Source organism: Micrasema longulum, unplaced genomic scaffold (genome assembly GCF_059751315.1).
Source record: "Micrasema longulum isolate JH-2025_06_02 unplaced genomic scaffold, ASM5975131v1 h1tg000026l, whole genome shotgun sequence".
Lineage (NCBI taxonomy): Eukaryota > Metazoa > Arthropoda > Insecta > Trichoptera > Brachycentridae > Micrasema > Micrasema longulum.
In genome coordinates this window covers 1,363,005-1,382,978 of record NW_028277233.1, presented here as the reverse complement: position 1 = coordinate 1,382,978, position 19,974 = coordinate 1,363,005, and the positions used below count along the sequence as shown (strand labels likewise).

The window sequence follows — 19,974 nt, the reverse complement described above, 5'->3', positions numbered from 1 at the left end:
CAACCCTGGGTGCTCTGCGATGTAATTCACCACTGTAATTAGTCCTCCTGGCCTGTTGTGGTGCAAATAAAATGTAAAAAAATATAAATGTAAATGTAAATGTCATTTTTGTAGATAACTAATTTTATCTTAATATTTTAATTATTTTTATATTTATGAATTAAGATATTCTATTTTGTAATGTACATATATATAAATAAAAAAAAATGAAATTGAACAAAAAAAAATTGAAAAATTCCTCGATTGAACGCGAACAGAAAGAGGTGTCGAGAATGCTCACATTCGTCTACTTGTCATTCTATTTTGAAGGCTTATAATCAATTAAAATAGCATTTTTTGTTATTGTATAATTTCTTTAAAATATGTATATATTTCAAGTAATTAATAATGTGTATAGTACGAGTATATTAATATTTCATACTCGATTTTTTTTATTTTTAATCTTTTTATTTCTAAGCACTCTTTATACCACATATATGTAAATGGCAGAAATGCCGTATATAAATAAATAAATAAATATGTAACGTAAAAGCAAACACAATATCTTGTAAAGAAGATTTTCTTTCGAATGACATTTAACTTTTTATATTAGTATATTACTAGCATGAAAATAAAGTTCTTGCAAAGCAAATCTTAGCAGTCAGCAGTTAATGCCTGATACGTTGACCAATGATAATGATATGAGTAAATTAAAAGGAACTGTCACTCTACTCGTAAAGGCGAGCATTCCTATTAGGCGTACCAATAATAAAATGTGCATTTTTAATCGAAAGTTCTACTGTATAAGTCGATGCAATATAAATACAGCACAGTTGCATAATAAAATGAGATTATCCATATATTAATGAAAACTCACGCACATAATAAAATCTTAAGATGGTGGCAAGAACCCGAAAAGGTAAAAACAAATTATCGTAAATAACATTTTAAAAATAGAGTTGTCGCTATTTACCAGAACAGAGTAAAAGTAAAATACTACGATCAATATTTTTAGGCACTAACTTTGCGATTTTCCATAAAATGGTTTGATTTTTTTCTTTGTTGAAAATCGGTGGCCGTTTTCGGAACATAACTATTGTTTTGTCAAAACCATTGAAATATCAATAGATCACGCCGCTTTAGTAGGTAGAGGGGATAGAACGCCATATCACTCTATCTTTGCATACAGACCACGCTTCACATGCACGCACGTCGATTATTCCTACTCTTGACATGTCCATCTTCAAGTATTTGATGGACTTGATCGTGCCATGTCCTTATCGATCTTTCTCGTTTTCTGCATCCATCGACATTCGCATCATAGATCTTTTTAGCCCTTCTTTCGCTGTCCATTCGCTCTACATGTCCAAACCAACGCAACACCCCTTTCTTGATTCTGTGGATAATGCATGTCTCAGCCTTACACAGTTCACGGATCTCGACATTTGTGTACCTATCATACATCGTTTTACCACACATTCACGTGAGGAATCGCATTTCGACAGCATCTAACCTACTTTCATCATCGTTTTATCTAGGTTTATTTACCCCGTTTCAAGACAGTCAAAAAATATATAAAATACACGGAAACAATAGTAAAGGTAGCGAACATAGTGAAAAACATCGTAAAAAATGTAGTAAAAAAGAGTAAAAAAATATTTAAAAACATTATTTAAGTTACTTAGTTTATTTATTTATACCAGGGCTACATTCGACGATAGTGCATATGCTTCTGAAAATCAGACGACACTCATTTTCGGGATATAAAAAAGTTTGTATTTTAACTCAAACAATCAACATTCGTTTTTGGTGGATCCCAACTTTCTTAAAATTTCTTATAATTTCAACCTATTTTTTTTTCTCTAGATTTTGGGAAATGCAAAAATACTATTAGTTAAATTTCATTATATTTATAAAACGTATGATCGAGATACGCTGCATTTTATTTAACAATGCAGTGTCCTATGCATCCTGTGGTACGGGTAAGCCATTGATGACGATGATACAAGTAGTCTCCATTTATTTCTATATAATGTTTCGTTTGTATTCGAAATAAATAAAATAAAATAAAATATAATAACCCGAAACATTTTCAAGAATATTCCCATTTAATTTAAGAATGCACTCAGTGACCAGGAAGTCAATGAACTTAGTCTAGACAGAAGTTCCATCGATGGCTTATTTTTGAAGGTAATCATTTAACTTGATTAATTTTCTTCTATTTGCAAACTAAAGGAATACAATTCACAATATTCCGGTCATTTCGAGGGCACGAACATTTATTAATGACCCGCGTGAAGAGGAGAAAAACCCCAATATGTTAACATGTAAATGATTATTTGAGAATGAAAATGTGTCAAATTCAGAGGAAGCTGTTCCGAGTCTGCGATGTGAAGGCCACTTAAATTTGTTTCGAATAGTATAAACCATTAATATTTCAGGCGTGATGTTTTTACAAAATGTCTACCCGAGGTCCCACGAAGAGAGCTCAGCGCATACATGAAAGGACCGAGCATTTGTAATGGAAATTACCAAAAGCCAATAGATAACTATTTGTATGTGTAATTAGTCAATGAAGATTAGTGAGGGAAATGTCGACCTTACGTTGGCAGTGAAGGTCTTTTACATCTTCAAATAATAGACATACCTCATTTTAATTAAAAGTGTTCCTAATTATTGTCGAAAAATGCATCTGCACGTCATTAGAAGGTTGGTAATTGAAATAATATGTTTTACGATATTTTACAATAACATGTTTTATTGACAAATTCATGTTAATGCAAACATAAACTCTTGCTTATCTTTGTTTTTGTAAGACAGTAATTTTGCGTTTTTAAAAGAAAACTATGAAGTACCCCATGAAATAAATCAAAATTTCATTTCGTTAAGAAGCAAACTTTTCTTAAACCAACTTAATGTTGTTCCATATACACGTTTTCTAAGTTACATTTTTACCTTAACTAACTTTATTTATTGTATTTACAATCATCATATTATAGTAAATTTTGAAGCCCAAATAATCGTTACATTATCAGATGGAAAAATTTCAAAGCGTCAAACAAAATATACAAATGTCTTCTTCTTTCTCTTGGTCTAGGTCGCATGACCTGATTGTGACGGTTAGCTGTCCTGGGATGATGGCATCCAGCTGTTCTTTTATCTAGAGTTTTTAGACTCGCAAGCTTCGTATCTTCCATGTGGTCTACATGGTTCCTCAAAAAGCAACTTCTGCTTCTTCCCTACCACACTATGTCTTCAAAACCACAGACAGACTTTATTGTCTCATTTCTTAATTGATCTCGAAGAGTTCTGCTTGCGATGGAGCGTGCAGTTCACATTTTTGCTACTCTGAGAAGGTTTTTTGCCCTGTTGCTCTCGGTTCTCACTTTTATCCCGTAGGTCATGATGGGTTGGACACATGTCATATACATCCTGACCTTACTTTCAGTGAGCATGGGTTTGTTTTTCCATAGTGTCCCGCAAGCAGCCAGCCATGGCTGTGGCTTTAATAGTCTGCTTGTACTTCACAATATAGGTCCCTGTTTCTGGAAATCTCTACACCAAGGCAAGTGAACAGCATGACTTGCTCAATAGGTACATTATCAATGGTCGGTTAATATCTGAGTGATTTTTAAAAATATGGTTAAGCACTTTGACAGAAATCGTCATATTGTATTTGCAGAAGAAAGGTGAAACTTGTAGAGCATTCTCTGAAGACCATCTTTGTTTTCCGCTAATATTGCAGCGTTGGTCGTCAGCATAACATACTATTTGGACCTCCTCTGCTATACATTATAAAGTTTAAAAGGAAAGGACTCAGACAGTCTCCCTGTTTGATACCGTTAGCAGTAGGTATCTCTTTTGTGTATCTCCATTTTCCTCGATTCGTGTCATCCCATTTTTGTTAATAACTTTAATGGTTTTGCTTATAAATGCAGAAATATCGATTTTTTCCTCATATCAATTACATTTTCTAGCAGAATTTTTTCAAAAGTGTCATAACAATTTGCAAATTAAAAATCTATGTTTTATTTTTTTGGAAAGTATCAAATAAGCATATCATCAATGAATATATCTTTTAAAAACCAGTCATAGACGAATTCAGTATTGTTATCGACAATCAAATTGAGATTTTCCGTATGTATCAATACAACAATATTGTTTTATGAACCTATTAAAACAATCTCCTATAAATAACATGACGAGGCTTTCAAAAATCGCACGTATCTAAGTGCATATGTTACTGACACGTGTAACTTATCATTCAGTGTTTTATATGAATATTTGCGGTTTTTGATTAAGACTGAATATATTTATAATATGGGCAGCATGATGTTTTATCACGGTTGATTAAATTAAAATTATTTTAAATGGGTTAATTACTTCATAAGCCTCAACAATAATTAAAATCAACACTGCATGTTGTCAAGAATTTTGTTTACGAACAAATTTAAACGAATGAATAAAAATAATTGTCAGACTTTTAGTTATGCAATAGTAAAGAATTCAGGGTAAAATCATTACAATGATTATGAATGAATTCGAAATGAATAATGTAATTTTCTGTAAGATTGAACATATGTACTCGTATGTAATAAACCAGAGGCGTAACAGGTTTAAAACAATGTCTCGAGGCAAGGCAAACCCCGGGAGCGGACTAGTAAGTATTTAGACATTAGGATTATGTGTGTGGTGATAAATCTTAAATCAACTAGTCGAACCCTTTTTTTTATAGAAATACTTCCGTGTTTGCATGAAGAAAAAATATTTGCTTTACTAGGAGTATATTTTTCAGCCTCTAGTTTCTGAATTTTATTGAAAATATCTTGATTATTTCAATGAATAAAACTCTAAAAATTATCTCTATAAATTCACTGCTAAAATAAACAATAAATACAAATCAAAAATACCTGTAAATGCACATTAATATAACAAAAGATTACAAGATAGTAAATTCATTTTGAAAAATTTGGTTTCACCCATATTAGAAATGGCACTACCAAAAGTTAAAACGGCAATAAAGTGTCTTTTCAGTAAAATGAAAAACAATATATGGTCTGCTTTATTATGATACAAAGGTATTTTTTAGTTTTAAAAGTTAATTTTTTTCATATATTTTATTGTTCCAATATTTTTTTAGGCTCCAACAATATTTTTGATTTGTCTAAATGTTTGCAGACATTGACTGAATTTTACCCCCTATATTATTAAATTATTACTATTAAAATATTACATCAAAGATGGACAGCATTTAAATGGGATAATATGGTAGTCTAGGCATTTACAAGGCCTGCCATTGGCTTATTTACCTGCTATTGGCTTGTTTACGTAGCCACTTAACACTTTCACCATTCTGTGTCATATTTCTTTCATTCTTCCACATGCTGATTTTTGTTTAGTTAAAGAGCTGAAACCTTTATCGATGCGGGTGGAATTCATATCACTGAATTATTTCACCTACATACTAGGCAACGCCTAAAAATATTTTGCAAATTTAAAAGAAATAATTTTTAAACACTTTCAATGGATTAAATTCTACTATATGTATTTTTTTTTAAATATTAGAGTGTATAATGTTATTAGATAGTGAATAATGCAATTATTATAATATTCAAATAACGCGGATTGAATCGGTGCAACGTTAATTTTTAAAATCGTTTATATTAGAGAATCGGATCAAATCCTTTCATAATCAACTATAATGATCGTCTAGAGTATTTTCATATCTTTAATTAATAATTAAGAAGGATTTTGGCTGGTTTGATATTGCACAAATTAAAATCTAACTGTTTGAGATGCCCATGATATCCTTGCTCAGATAAACCTTAATATAACTCACCGTAACTTGCGTACCAATCCTGTCTTTGCTGTGGGAAATTATAAAACTAACATTGGATTCTTTTACCCTCTGCCAAGGATCCTCTGGAAGTGAACAAAATCTCACTAAACGGTATTTTCGATGTGTTCCTACAGCAAGGGCAGGTATTTAAGAAGCAAGCGGTGTTGTCTCTCCTGACTCGCGATGTCACACTTGCCATTTCCGTCTAGATTATGCTATATTTGTTTTTTATTATATATATTTGCTACCTTTTGTTAATTATACACTTTGTTAATTAAAGTAGATTTTAAGTCTTAACAAGACAAAACGCGTCACATTATACACTCTTGTAACAAAATGCCAAACACTCCTCTAATGAAACGGAAGGCCTGTTGACTACTGCCAACAGGCCGGCTTCGCCTGAAGAGTTTTAAGTGGATTCCTCTCCACATGAGTAAATGCTGAGAAGTTCCTGATTAGCCTACTTTAGTATATCCTTCCTGATCCCAACAGTTTAGATACATTTAAAAAAAAATAATTGCAGAAAACTCCTATTTTTTAAATATTAATCTTGTATATTTTAAGAAATGTAAATAATCAAGCAACTCCCATATAAAAAGAAAATATTTTTAAAAAACAATCTTGTATATTTTTAAAAAATATAGAATTTAATCCACTAAAAGTATTTTATTTTGGATACCTTACCAAATTTTCATTCATTCATTTCATTTTTTCAAGAAATATGAATGTTCAAATACAGGCAAGATGGTGAAAAGTCACTTAAACCAGCCAATGACAGGTGCCTAGACTTCCATATTACCTTATCTTAAATGTTTTCCATCTCTGTTGTAATATGTTTACCCTATAAAATAGTTAAGTCAGTACCTATAATTTATTAAATAAATAGTGTGAATAATATGTTTTTACTACCCATTGACAAGCCATTTTAATTGCTTTGGTCTTTGAAATATTATTTTTTCGTAAACTGGTTTTAAAATATGTTAATTTAAATAAACTAAGAAGCTCAATATAAACAAAAGGTCATATTTTAAATGCGCCCATTTAATCGAAAACAATATTTTTTTTGCTTATCTAGTTTATCATAGTTAATCAATAATATTTTTTTTAATATAAAAGTGCTTACAAGAAAACTTACGTAATAACAAAGCTCGAGTTTGAGCGTTCAGGTTTTCAAACATATATTTTTTTTAAACGTTGGTATGTGTTACATAGTAATAACTCAATTTAATATCTCATTTGACATAGTAAATAAAACAAATATTCGATACAGTAAAACTATATCAAAATCAAGAACAGTATAATTAATATAATATGTGGTCATACAGTTTGATTAATCAACTTATCTCAGACAACTCTGTATGGAAAACAATAGCCCCGTGAGATTCATAAATCGACAACTTGATTAATTCTATATGGTTACCTTAAACTGTTATCAGGGCTGTGAAAAGTACTTAAATTATTTTTGTTATTTTAAGAAAAAATCTTTCGCAATTGTACGGAAAATGACAACCTGATTTACGGACCTTTAAAAAACTGCACTATTCTTTAAGTAATTTTATACAAAACTTTCTTCAGTAAAATTTTGGTTGATAAAATTTTTAAATTTTATTCGTATGAAATACGAATTACTACTTAACTTTAATAATTGCACGAGGAATACGTGAGCTAAAATTAGCACTTAACTTTAATAATTGCACGAGGAATACGTGAGCTAAAAATAGTTTTAAAATTTCAAGATTCGAGCAAATAACTCAAACTTCAAACCTTATTTAAACCCTTATCAAATTTTCAAACAATTTTGGCAAATAATAAAAAAATAGCTGTTTTTATGAGCCCGAAATTTAGACGAAAAGAAAAGCATCCACTAGACTCAAATTGGATAAGAAAGACCACAACACATTTATGAAAAACAATTATATCTGTTAACATAATGTTTTTAACATTTCAGCCTACAATATCAGTCAAAGAATAAAAGTAGGATAACATTGTTCTCGTGTGAGCAATTTTATTCTACCCATACAATATCCATTTAACGATACGCGCCAGATGGCTTCCCAACACACCACTCCACAACACACGAGAACATAATCCTGCCTTAAAACTCAACGCACGAGACAACTAAACCTTCGTATTATAAATTAAACATCAGTTATTTTATTACACAGTTTTGAGTAGATACGCTTTGTTTTTTCAAATAAATAAGGAAACAAACGCCTTAAAATAAAAGTTTTTTAAACGTTCACAAAATTATTTCTCAGTAAACTACATCACGCACACACATATATGTAATCTATAAACGTGTTTTTATGTATGTTGTACATTTATTGAAAGAAATTACAAAAAAAAAAAATTTCATTTTTAAATACATGCACGCTATCTCGACTGCTTGATAATATTCTTTTTATATATGCACCAAATTTCATGGATACAAAAACAAATTTAAAAAAAAATTATACCTCATTGAACCAATATTTTTGGCATCCATAACGAAGTGTGTATGGCCCAGATGTGTAGGAAGGCGGGCGTTCCCGGCCAGTGGTAATTCCTTTAATGTTGTTACGCGAACGTTGCGGCAATGCATGTCATTGTGGAGTGGAAGGGGTAACGTATCAGAGGGAGGAGGGGGGGAGGGTAACCAAGACCTTCGAGGTCGCAAATTTGGGAAAGAGAAAGTGACGAATGTTGTATCAGAAACGGGAGCGCGGTAAGCGGTGGTTAGAAAAACTATGATATGTTTTTAGTAACATTTTTTTTTTACATCTTACATTTTTTTTTTTTAATGTGTTTAAACAGAGCAATTAAGAATTTTATACAATGAGAATAGCAATTGTTCTGGTTGGTTCTATTTACTTTTATAAAACACAAAAACACCTCAAACTAATTCCAGCAACAGTTTTAGTAAGAAATCTTAACACATTTGTTAAATATGTACAAACATCCAATAAAATATTTTTTTTGGAAAAAAACTTTTTTTCTTTCTTTTGTTTATTTAGTAACCTTTATTTAGCGTAAAAAACATCAACAATAGGAAAAGTTATCTTATTATCCTATTTTTTTTACTTGTATAGTTCAACCTTAACCAATTATGAATTAACTTTTTTTTTACTAATTTTGTTTCATAAATATTTTTATCATGCAGTTATAGAAGTTTTATTAATTACGAAGTACATTCAGAAAATGTGTACAATAGCTATTATTTCGTTTTGAGTCTTCATATTTCAGATTTTTCATCACCAAAGTTGATATTGTATTTATTTTACTCAAGACACTCACAAATCAATTGTTTTCTATGTCACAAACTAATAAATTGACATTTACAATATCGCGGGTTTGATTGGATGACACGTCTTTTAAATTGTGGAGAACATCAACACAGTATAATTTTTGTAAAGGTATTATTTTATATGGATACATCAATATATTTTTATCGAACTATCTGCTTGCATAATTTTATTACGTAAAAAGTACACGCGTAAAATATCGCGTGTCATAAAATTACATTTAACATTATCGTTTTTCAATGTAAATTTATAACTCATACATATTTTATGAAATGTAACAGCAATATTAAATTTAATTGTTTCGGAGTACTGCCCTATTTTGAAGTGAAGCATATTAATATGCAACATTGAATATTGTGTTTACACACATTTATTTTAATTTAAAAAGTTATTTACGAAGCGTTTTTGAATTTGATTGAGCGACAAAACAGTACATTACTTGAAATATCTCAATTATCATTCCAATACGATGAAATAATAATGCTTACTGATAGTATACTTATACTTCTAGCATAACTAATTATTATTGCTTATAAATTTGGGAATATTTTTGATATATGTAACACGAGCGATTCACAAATCAAAAAATGTCTAGTATTTCACTTTTTACTTTGAATTTAAGTTAATTTTATTTTGTTTTCTCTTTATATACAAGTGCATTTTGTATCTTTTTTTTGTTTCCCATTTTAGTTATTTTTTTAATTGTATTTGGTTTTTACAATAAATCATTTTTAATATCATTTGTTTTATTTTAATTTTATCATCACGTGTACCAATGTAGTAGATAAATTTGATTTCGTTTACTTTGTACAATAAAAAGTGGTAAGCCATGTAAAATAAATATAATAACAGCGTATAAACGCTGTTATTAAATTTATGATGACAATAATTTTACTCAGGCCATCAGAATGAAATCAAGAATAAATTATTTTTAACTAATAGTAACTTCTATTCTATCATCTGAAATAATAAACATTTTAACGTCCATATTACTTACACTACATACATCATGACCCTTTCTGATATCATTGATTGAATTTAACATAAATTAATTAGAATAATAATATTATTTTCACTCTGGTATGTATCATTATGCAATAACAATTTAGATTGCCCTCAACTGCTTGAGAAAATTAAAATTCATATTCCTTAACGTACAACTTGGCTGTAAAAATTATTTCATGTCGGTATTTGAAGCACGAATAATAATAAGAATGCATCTTAGCCTAGAATTTAAATTATTATAACACATTTTTTTTTGAAATAGATATACATTTTTTTACTTTAAACAAATTTCAAGAAAATGCTAGAACCCTATTTAAAAATAATAATTATAATTTAATCCAACTGTACTTGCCTAATTTTTTTTTTAACTTTAATAGTGTAATTATTTTCTCCTGTTTGAAAGAAGAAAGGAGGACTGATAGCTCCGTATTACTCCGTATGGATCCACCGGCAAAAGGATTTTTAAGTCCGATAAAAAAAAACTTTTTCTTTTATTTATTTTTATTATTTCATTCTTTTTGTAATATTTGATTTATTTTTTACGTTTAGAATGATGTGGAGTGGCTATTTTAATGTAAGTTTTTTTTCTTATTTTTTGACATTGTATTTAGTAATGTATAGGTAACTATAATTGGCCTTTAATTTTGGTTTATTTGTAAATATTTTTTTTTTGTAATGGCTGTTGTTTTTTTAAATAAATAAATAAATTGTTAGCTTTTTTTTTATAAACCTCATATTCTTCTTGACCCCGCTCACACTTTCTAGCCACTCTGTGGCGTTTTTTTCTCCGCGAAATGTTGATCTTAAATTTTTGCGACCCGCCCCCAGGGCTTGCTGTACGGACTATAAAAGTCTCTCTAACAGACCCCAAAATCATCATTCGATTGTGATCCTCAATCCAAATAGCAGCAATGGCATTCAAGGTACAAACTCATATTAGGGGTGTCAGTTTGTTATTTAGTTAGTTATTTTTTGTGTGTATTTACGGTGAAGTGTAAATCCAAAAGTGATAGATTTTCATATTCAAACATTTATTATTTAGACAATAAAAAAGTAAAAATGTTGATCACAAAATAAATGTGTTACTAACAAAATTGTGCTTGGATCTTATTCGCGCTAATATGAAAAAAATCGTGATAATTTCAATTTTATTTTATCTAATTACAACTGTTTGTGATTATTTTAATTAACTACATAACATTAAAAAATACCTACAATATGTAATTTTGAACCAAGTTAAATTATCATGTTGTAAAAAAAATATTATGTTAATCCGTAATAATCTTTAAAATTTCGTATAATTCGTTACTGTAACAATGCGTTAAAGCTCACTTAAAATAATCGGTTTTTAAATGAATACAAAATATTTGTTATTTTATTTTTCTCTTATAGTTGATCGTTCTCTTCGCCGCTTTGGCCACCGCCAATGCCGGTTATTTGGCTGCCGAGCCCGCCTATGCCTCCTACGCAGCCCCCGCGGTGGCGCACTATTCCTCCGCCCCCGCAGTGTCCTCCGTCTACTCTTCTGTATCCGGCCCCGTGATCGCTAAGGCCGCCTATGCTCCCGTAGCTAGCTACGCTCCTGGACCCATCGTAGCCAAGACTTACGCCGCTGCTCCCGCTTACACCAGCTACGCCGCCCCTGCTGTGTCAGCTTATGCCGCCCCCGCTGTCGCTCACTACTCCGCCGCTCCCGCCGTAGCTCACTACGCCGCTCCCGCCGTAGCTCACTACTCCGCCGCCCCCGCCGTAGCGTCCGTATATTCCTCCGTAGCCGCCCCGGTGATCGCTAAGGCCGCTTATGCCGCTCCCGCCTACGCCGCCTCTGCCTACGCCGCTCCGGCTTACGCTCACACCTATGCCGCTCCTGACGTGCACTACGCCGCTCCCCACGCTATTGGATCATCCCAACAGAGCACCATCCGCTCCTTGGACGGAAACCAAGCCGTGTCTCACTACTCCAAGGCTGTAGATACCGCGTTCTCCAGCGTCCGTAAGTACGACACCCGCATCACCAACGACGCTAAGATCGCCGTCGCTGCTCCCGTCTTGTCCTACGCTCAGCCCGCCGTGGCTTACGCCGCCCCCTCCGTATCTCACTACGCCACCCCTGCCGTGTCTCACTACGCATCCCCTGCCGTATCTCACTACGCCGCCCCTGCCGTGTCTCACTACGCCGCCCCTGCCGTGTCCCACTACGCCGCTCCCTCCGTGTCCCACTACGCCGCTCCCGCTGTGTCCCACTACGCCGCTCCCGCTGGGCAAACATACGCCGCCCCCGCTGTGCACAGCTACGCCGCTGCCGCTCCAGTGCTGAAATCTGCCATCGCCTACTCCCCCGCCTCAGCTGTATCCCACGCCACCTTCTCCTCCGGAATCGGAGTCAACTACGGATGGTAATTTCCAACATTTATCCGCCTTGAAAATGCCCCTTTTGCCCAGAAAACGTACCTTATTATTTGAATTTATAACTCTCACGTTATAAACTCGAATAAAATCAACAAAATTCAGAGCTTCAAAAAAATGTAATACGCGAGTTTTTCCGACCGAAGTATTGTTTATTATTATTATTATTATCTATTATTTATTGTTTTTATTCTGATAATATAAGTTTTAAAAAATACCAAGTGTTTTTATATTGTTCGTAGTACTACAACTTGTCGTTCGACATTACACAACTATTTTCATTGAAACAAGTAAATAGTTGCCACATCTAATAACAAATAATAATACACACATACAACCCACCGTAACCTGCGACCCCTTTATAACACTGAGAACTACACCCGCACAGTTTTCAAAATAATAACTGTGATTTGGACAACCTTCGTTATAAATAATACCCATTATACTAAACATCATTATAGGTATTATTAGAGTGTATAGTATGAGAGGTAGACCTAGAATTATACAAGAACCAATAACTAGCGAAAGGATAAAGCAATTTTTCGTAATCCTACAATATTTTTATTGTTTTAAGACATAAATATTTTATTATTAATTATTGTGAAACAAAAATTTTAATTTTCTACACTTTTTCTGAATATCATAAATAACTGTGATAGTAAATAAAAATTTAATTGCGGTAGTGCAGGGTTCGAACCTTGGACCTCAAATCCGTGAGTTCACAATACTATCCGATAAAATTGAATGTACAAATCCGTCTGAGTATACGAGATTTATAAGAAAAAATAATAACTTACAAATTAATGCACAAATACACTGACATCTTTTTAATACTATGGTATTCTTCAAAATAATAAAAAATGTGTAAAATTATGAACATCTGACAAAAACTCAATAAACCAAATCGTGTCCATATCGCTTGTTTCCATAGTTAATATTATCTGCATTTTTATTTTAAATTATGTGTTAGTATATGTTTAAAATAAAACGTATGCTCAGAGTAATAATTATCTAGAGAAGCCCTAAGCTCTATTGCATAAAACAAAAGCGTTCCAAATTTTCGATTTGGTTTTAGTTTGGTTTTTAGTTTAAAAACAAACGCGTAATGGACGGTTTCAGTTAGCGCTTGCAATTCTCAACTTACGTACCTACGGCCCGTCGTATTGCTGTAATCTGTAGCTAACTTTGTGGTTAGAATTGAATGGTTTTTCTCCATGTCATCATTCCCTTTCCGCACCTAATGGTGTATAGGGCACTGCATTGGTACACCAATCGCAGCGTTTCTTGATATATTTTGTTACATGAAGGTGTAAGATGATCAGTCATACGCTTCAAGTACCACTCCCGGGACTATGAAATATTCTAGTGTGAAAACACCTTTAAACAAATATTTCATATCAACCATGTCGGGAATCGAATTCGAGACCTCTTGTATGGTAGGCAAACGCGCTGACCATTACACCAACGGGGCCGACTTTTCTTTACTTTTCTCCTTATGGGCAAATCTATTAGATTATTACTCTAAGAACGTAAGTATTGTATAAGTAGGTATATATGCATATTGTGTACATATAAATGCTTGTGTATATATTTGTTTTTTCAAGTGTTTTATTTTTTCAATTTTTGATTGTTTATTTGTTACACATTTTTTATTCTGTTTTATATTATTTTGTACACTTACAAAACACAAGGGCCTGACTCTTTTTTGGCAAGTTCAACCTGAATTGGTTTTTTTAAGCATTAAATTTTACCAGTACACAATATATTTTTAAAAAAGCTTATGTTCGCAGTGTAGGTATACGGTAAAAATACTATGAATTATTGGCAAATTTGTTGTATTATTTTTTGTTGTTTCCTATTGTTCTCTTTGTTTTGAAAAAAATGCACACAACTCATCTTAACTTATGAACAAGAGGGCACCAGAAATAGCTGCTTTAGTCCCATAGTCCAGAGAAAAAATACGGGTATACGTTTGTATCAAGAACAGTCCGACCGCGTTTCCTGCTAAGTGCGTAAAATTTTATATTTTTTCCCAACTTTATATACAAATGTCAGAAACATGTGAAATATTTGATTTGGCGAATTATTTATTAAATAAATGATTGATTGACATTCTCTGTAGGTGTTTTACAAGAAGCAATAATCTAGATTCTAGATATATGTATTATAGTTACAGCACGTTTTCGCAATTTGAACTTTTCGCTCTTAAGAAAATGATCAAATCATTATGCAACGTGCTTTGTGTGTTATTATTTAATAATAATTCTGAGTCCTGATGTAATAATCAAAACAAGGGCGTGTCGTATCTACTAACTTATAGGTACTCGTATGGTCAACGATTTTTTAAAATATTTTTTTTTATTTATTAATATTTTTTTTATTTTTATTTTTTAATAAATAAATAAATAAAAAATAACAAATTAAAATACAATATTACAACTGAATACAATTTTTTACGTTTATCAAATACATATATTTACACTAACGTTTCCCATTGCGTAAAAGAAATAAACAATTCTTGTGTGCATAATCGGGAGTGAAGTCTACAATAGTTTATTTTGTTTTAATTAAAAATATTTTTAGGATAATATAAATAAATAACAAAAAATATATAAACGATGTTTTCAATAAGTGTTACATAAAGAAGAATTATAGATGTTATTTTTCACTTCTTTCTTAAATATAGTGTATTCCTGACTGTACTTTTTATTATTTTTGTTCATTTCATTAAAGAAAAATATTCCTCTGTAAGTATAATGAAGTTGTGAAGTAGTTGTTTTTAATTTAGGAATTAAGATATCACCACCTGTTCTAGGTCGCGTACTTACGTTTTGTGACCTAGAAATTACTATTTTATCTTTATGTATTTGAAGCAAACAATTCTTTTTATATGGTAATTTTATATCGAAAACTTTAATTTTTTTTTAATAATTGAACAGTGGGAAAAGTAGACGGTTTTTTCAAAATAACTTTTATTTTAATTAAAATTATTTATTTACAATTCTTGATGGAATTCCATTGTAATGATGTAATAACTTTTATTTACATATAAGTTATTAATTAAAAAAATAATTAGTACACTTCCACTTATTTATTTTGACCAATTAGTGCTTTCACCATCTAATGGGCATCTTCAGACTGGTGAATATTATACAGTGTAAGGGTAATTTATATAAAACTAAATATTATCTTAAGTGTAGGACATTTAAAAATAAGTTGAAAAAATACAATACGAAATATTTCGATGGAACAGAGTGAGACAAATTATTGAAACGGCATACTTACTTATATACGTATACGGTATACTTTTAAGAGAATATTCTATTATATAAAAAATATTTATTGTTTTATTACAATGTACAGAGTCTAACTAAGGGGGCTAATAAGGGTGAGTTTTTAAATTCTATCTGTTTATTTATTAAAATTCCTATCGCTATTATTTTTTATCCTATTGATTGCTAAAATTTCTAATCTATCTAACTAATAATCTAACTTTTGATTTTTATGTCTAACGTGTAAATTTTTTATGTTTTTTGCTTTATCAAAAGTATGTTTAAATTCATTTAAATGTGATGCATAGTTTGATAAGTCGTTATTTAATCTATGCGAAGCTAAATGTTCTTTTACTCTACACTTTGTCCTATATATATATATCTATACCAGGACAAGTACATATTAGTTCGTATATTCGGCTATTTTCAAATTTGTCGACCTGATCTTTACTATTTATTAATGCTTGGCCCAAAGATTTTTTATTATAAAATGAAACTAAAAGATTATTTTTTTGTAAAACTTATTTTATTTTATTGCTAGTATTTTCGATATAATTTAATTTTACCCACTTTTTATTCTTATTTTTGTCAATAGATGTAAGTCCTGCACATGATTGAGACATTGTATTTTTCTTTTGTTTTTTCCGTATTCAATTATTCACGAGGTATTCTTTGTAGTCATTATTACGGGCTAATATTTTAATAAGATCAAATTCTTTTTTATAATTTTTTGTTAACATTAATTTTTGGATTTTTTAACCAGTAAAATATTTGTTTTAAAAGCACCACCCCATCCGATTATTCCGTACTGTAATATGGATTGGGCGAATGCAAAGTAAATTGATTTTAATTTTTCGATGGTTAGTATATTCCTTAATCTAATAAATACATATATAAGTTTTCTCATTCTATTTACAATATTGTTTATTTGCTCCTTCCATTTTATATTTTTATCAATTATGATAAAAATTTCTCGTAGAACTGAACTTCCCCGCCCCTCTGTTTCCTAACCCTACTCAGATAAAAGATAGCCAGGAACAAAACCCACTTGTGAAATATAAACCTTGTACTAGGTGAATAAAACTGCAACTCTTATGTAAAAAAATATGGTATATTTATTTATTTTATGTGTCAATAACATTGTTCATACATTTATTAGGGACAGAGACACAGCTAAAGCGACACAATCATTAATGACCCATGCCATATTCAAAATTGATTGACATTACAGTACATACAAAGAACATTTTAAGAAGCCAATATGAAATTGAAGATATTCACTGGGCTTTTGACCATTTTCCGTGTCCGGAAGGATAAATGATTTATTTACTTAAATGTACAATGTACAGGTTATTTTAAAAACATGTTATAAAAAAAAAACAATATATTATTAAGGTCCAATGCATAGTCTATAAAAACAATAGTAAAAAATGACGAATAAGTCACCAATATACATATTTTGATACAAAGTTAGAGAGGAAGAGTCTACAACTGATAATTCCAGCATGGAAAAGATCTACTTCTCTCGGTAGGCTGATAAACAGACCAATCATTGTCCCTACAGGCATCATCAATGGTAAATATCTATTCTATTCTGAAAGAACAAATGATCTGTGTTGCCTAGCTTTTAAATAGCTGCTTGGTACATGTAATATTAAGCGCTGCAAATGGGATTATGGGATTGTAAATTAACGGCCATCATAAGCGCAGCGATGCTCCTTCTGGCCCACAAACTTGTGATGCCAAGCATACCTAAAAGCAACAATGATGGGTACTGCAATGGGTAGTATCCACATAAATAATACGGTGTTGTGTGTGAAATAGGCATTAAGTCCTAGACGAGGTAAAAATCCCGAAAAATAAAATAAAGTAGAGATAAGTCCGCCTCGTAGTGCAGTGATCGGCGTGTCCGTCTACCGTTCTTGAGGTCCCAGACACGAACATATCGCATCTTTAGAACAAAAACGACTTAACAAAAAAAACCTTAAAATGAGTTAAGATCATAAAACGACTTCAATGAACATTATCCATCTTTCTGCATTTAAAAAACGCAACATTCGGGTGGGAATATGACAAAACCATTACATAGTTCTCTTTATTACTTGGATAATTTTTATTCCGTGTGAGTTCGGAAGCGATGCAATTAGTGCTGTGTTTACATTGCTGCGTGAAGGACACAACGCAGACAAAAGTGACCGAAAGCCGGTTGAGTCGATTTTGTTCCGATACAAATATCATGATTCCTTCTTTTATTTGTTTATTTTAAACGACCAATTTAGCTTTGTTATTGTTTCGTTCCGACTTACCAATAATCTTAGTGACTTATTTACGTTTATGTCATTTCGTAAATAAATAAAAACATGTGTTTGGTGACCTGATCTGACCTAATAAACAATATTTCATTATCTTACTCGTATTTATCAAAGTGTTTGTTTTTTTTTTTTAAATCTAATAATGACTCATTAAAAAAACGTCTTGTTTAAATTAATAATAATTTATTTTTTATTACACGTTTTTTTTCACGAATCCATAGCTGAAAGCTTTTGGTATAATTTTTTACTCGAAAATTGGGGCTTACTTCGAAAAATACGAAAGAATCGACGAAAGAATACAAACGTGTCACAATTTACATTCTTCTTTTGCAATTTCCCAAAAAATTGATTTGTTGAGTTGAGTCGTTTTCGTCCTTAAGGTGCGATATGAAATAAGTTTAAAATGTCGTTTTACACTGTAAGATTCAATTGTCCCTGTACTGGTATCTAAAGCGTTAGACTGAATGACCTTACCTTTTAAATACGCTGAATTTGGTTTACAAATGCACTGCCCTTTGCACCAACAGCTGTTGATAAGGGAACTTTAACAATTATCATATGATGCCCGCAGAGCCTCCGGACCTCTTTATTGGCTGCCAGTTTAACACCTCATCCTCTTAAGCCAGGTTGGCGCCCCTTAGCTCTGACTTGAACTCCCGATAAAATATCAGCAATGGACGTCCAGGACGTCTTGAACCTTTTACGTAGTAAAGTGAGCTATCATGGTATAAGCTTTCAAGAAGCATCCGCAGAATATATCCCAGCCAAGTATCGCCTCCGTTTAACGTCATCTCTACATGTTCTGTTATTTATATTTCTTACAAAGCCAAACCCCCGCGCACCTACAATTATTCATGAACACCTATTCTCAAAACTCGATGGCGAAGTAATGGTAAAACATATATAATATATGGCGTGAATGAACGATGACGTAGAACGAGGACGACCAAGGAATACGTAGAATAATCAGATAAACTAAAATCTTAAGTCTGGTCATCTCAAAAACCCGACAAAACCAAGAGTTAAGAGAACCGGGTTGTTGTCCCGTGGTAGTATTGTGGACCCGCGGTCCGAGGTTCAAATCCCACTCTACCACTACTCGATTTCCATTTTTCCAGCACAAATTATTTTCGACATTTAGGAAATGGTCTAAAAATTCCAATATTTGAGTAAATAATAAGAGCTCGAGTATTTCTCTTACTCTTTTTAAAAAAAGAAAAAAAGATAAGAATGTAGATGAAGCTGGGAATGTATGTCAAGATAAACGTGTGTGGCAGTCTATCCCTTCTACGGGGAAATGGCGTGATGGTAGTAGTAATGGTAGCAGAATTCTTTTTGTTTTGGGCAGTAACGAGGTGCGAAGATTCGCATATGTGGAGGAGAATAGGTAAGTTGCCATTTCCTCTTACATTTGCTCCCAGGTAGATCTCAAACCTTTCGACGACTTGGTTTGACACTCATAGATTTTGGGCACCACGACTTTTAATATTTGTAAATGCCTATGTTTCCATATTACCTATTCCGCCTATTGAAATTCGTCTACATACGTATCGATAGACTCAAAACATTATTGAAACATCCTTCTAGAAAATGAATAAATCTGTGTTACGCTTCTATGCAAACAATGCAGGTAATAAGAAGTGTTTAAAATAAATCCTTGTTCACCATAATGCATAATTAACATAATCTTCCCAACGTGCAGACACAATGCTTCTGCGTTTATATGACCTAGCTTTTGACAAATTATGCCGATGATTATATTTTGACCTTTAGTATTTCCATATTCACTCTAATTGTCTTAATTGAGGATACTCTTCTTAATTAATGAGTTCTTAATAACTTATTTTCAACGAAATACAAAACGCTTTTTACAAAAACAT

General features: G+C 31.7%; 1 protein-coding gene across 1 annotated transcript; it reads left to right on the top strand.

The window, feature by feature from the left end:
* Positions 1–11,015: 11,015 nt before the first annotated feature.
* LOC148285534 (uncharacterized) lies at positions 11,016–12,642 on the top strand. The gene is made up of 2 exons (XM_088223928.1): positions 11,016–11,027; positions 11,497–12,642. Exons 1-2 carry the CDS (start codon positions 11,016–11,018, stop codon positions 12,502–12,504), a joined length of 1,020 nt encoding a protein of 339 aa, XP_088080054.1. The 3' UTR covers positions 12,505–12,642.
* Positions 12,643–19,974: the final 7,332 nt, after the last annotated feature.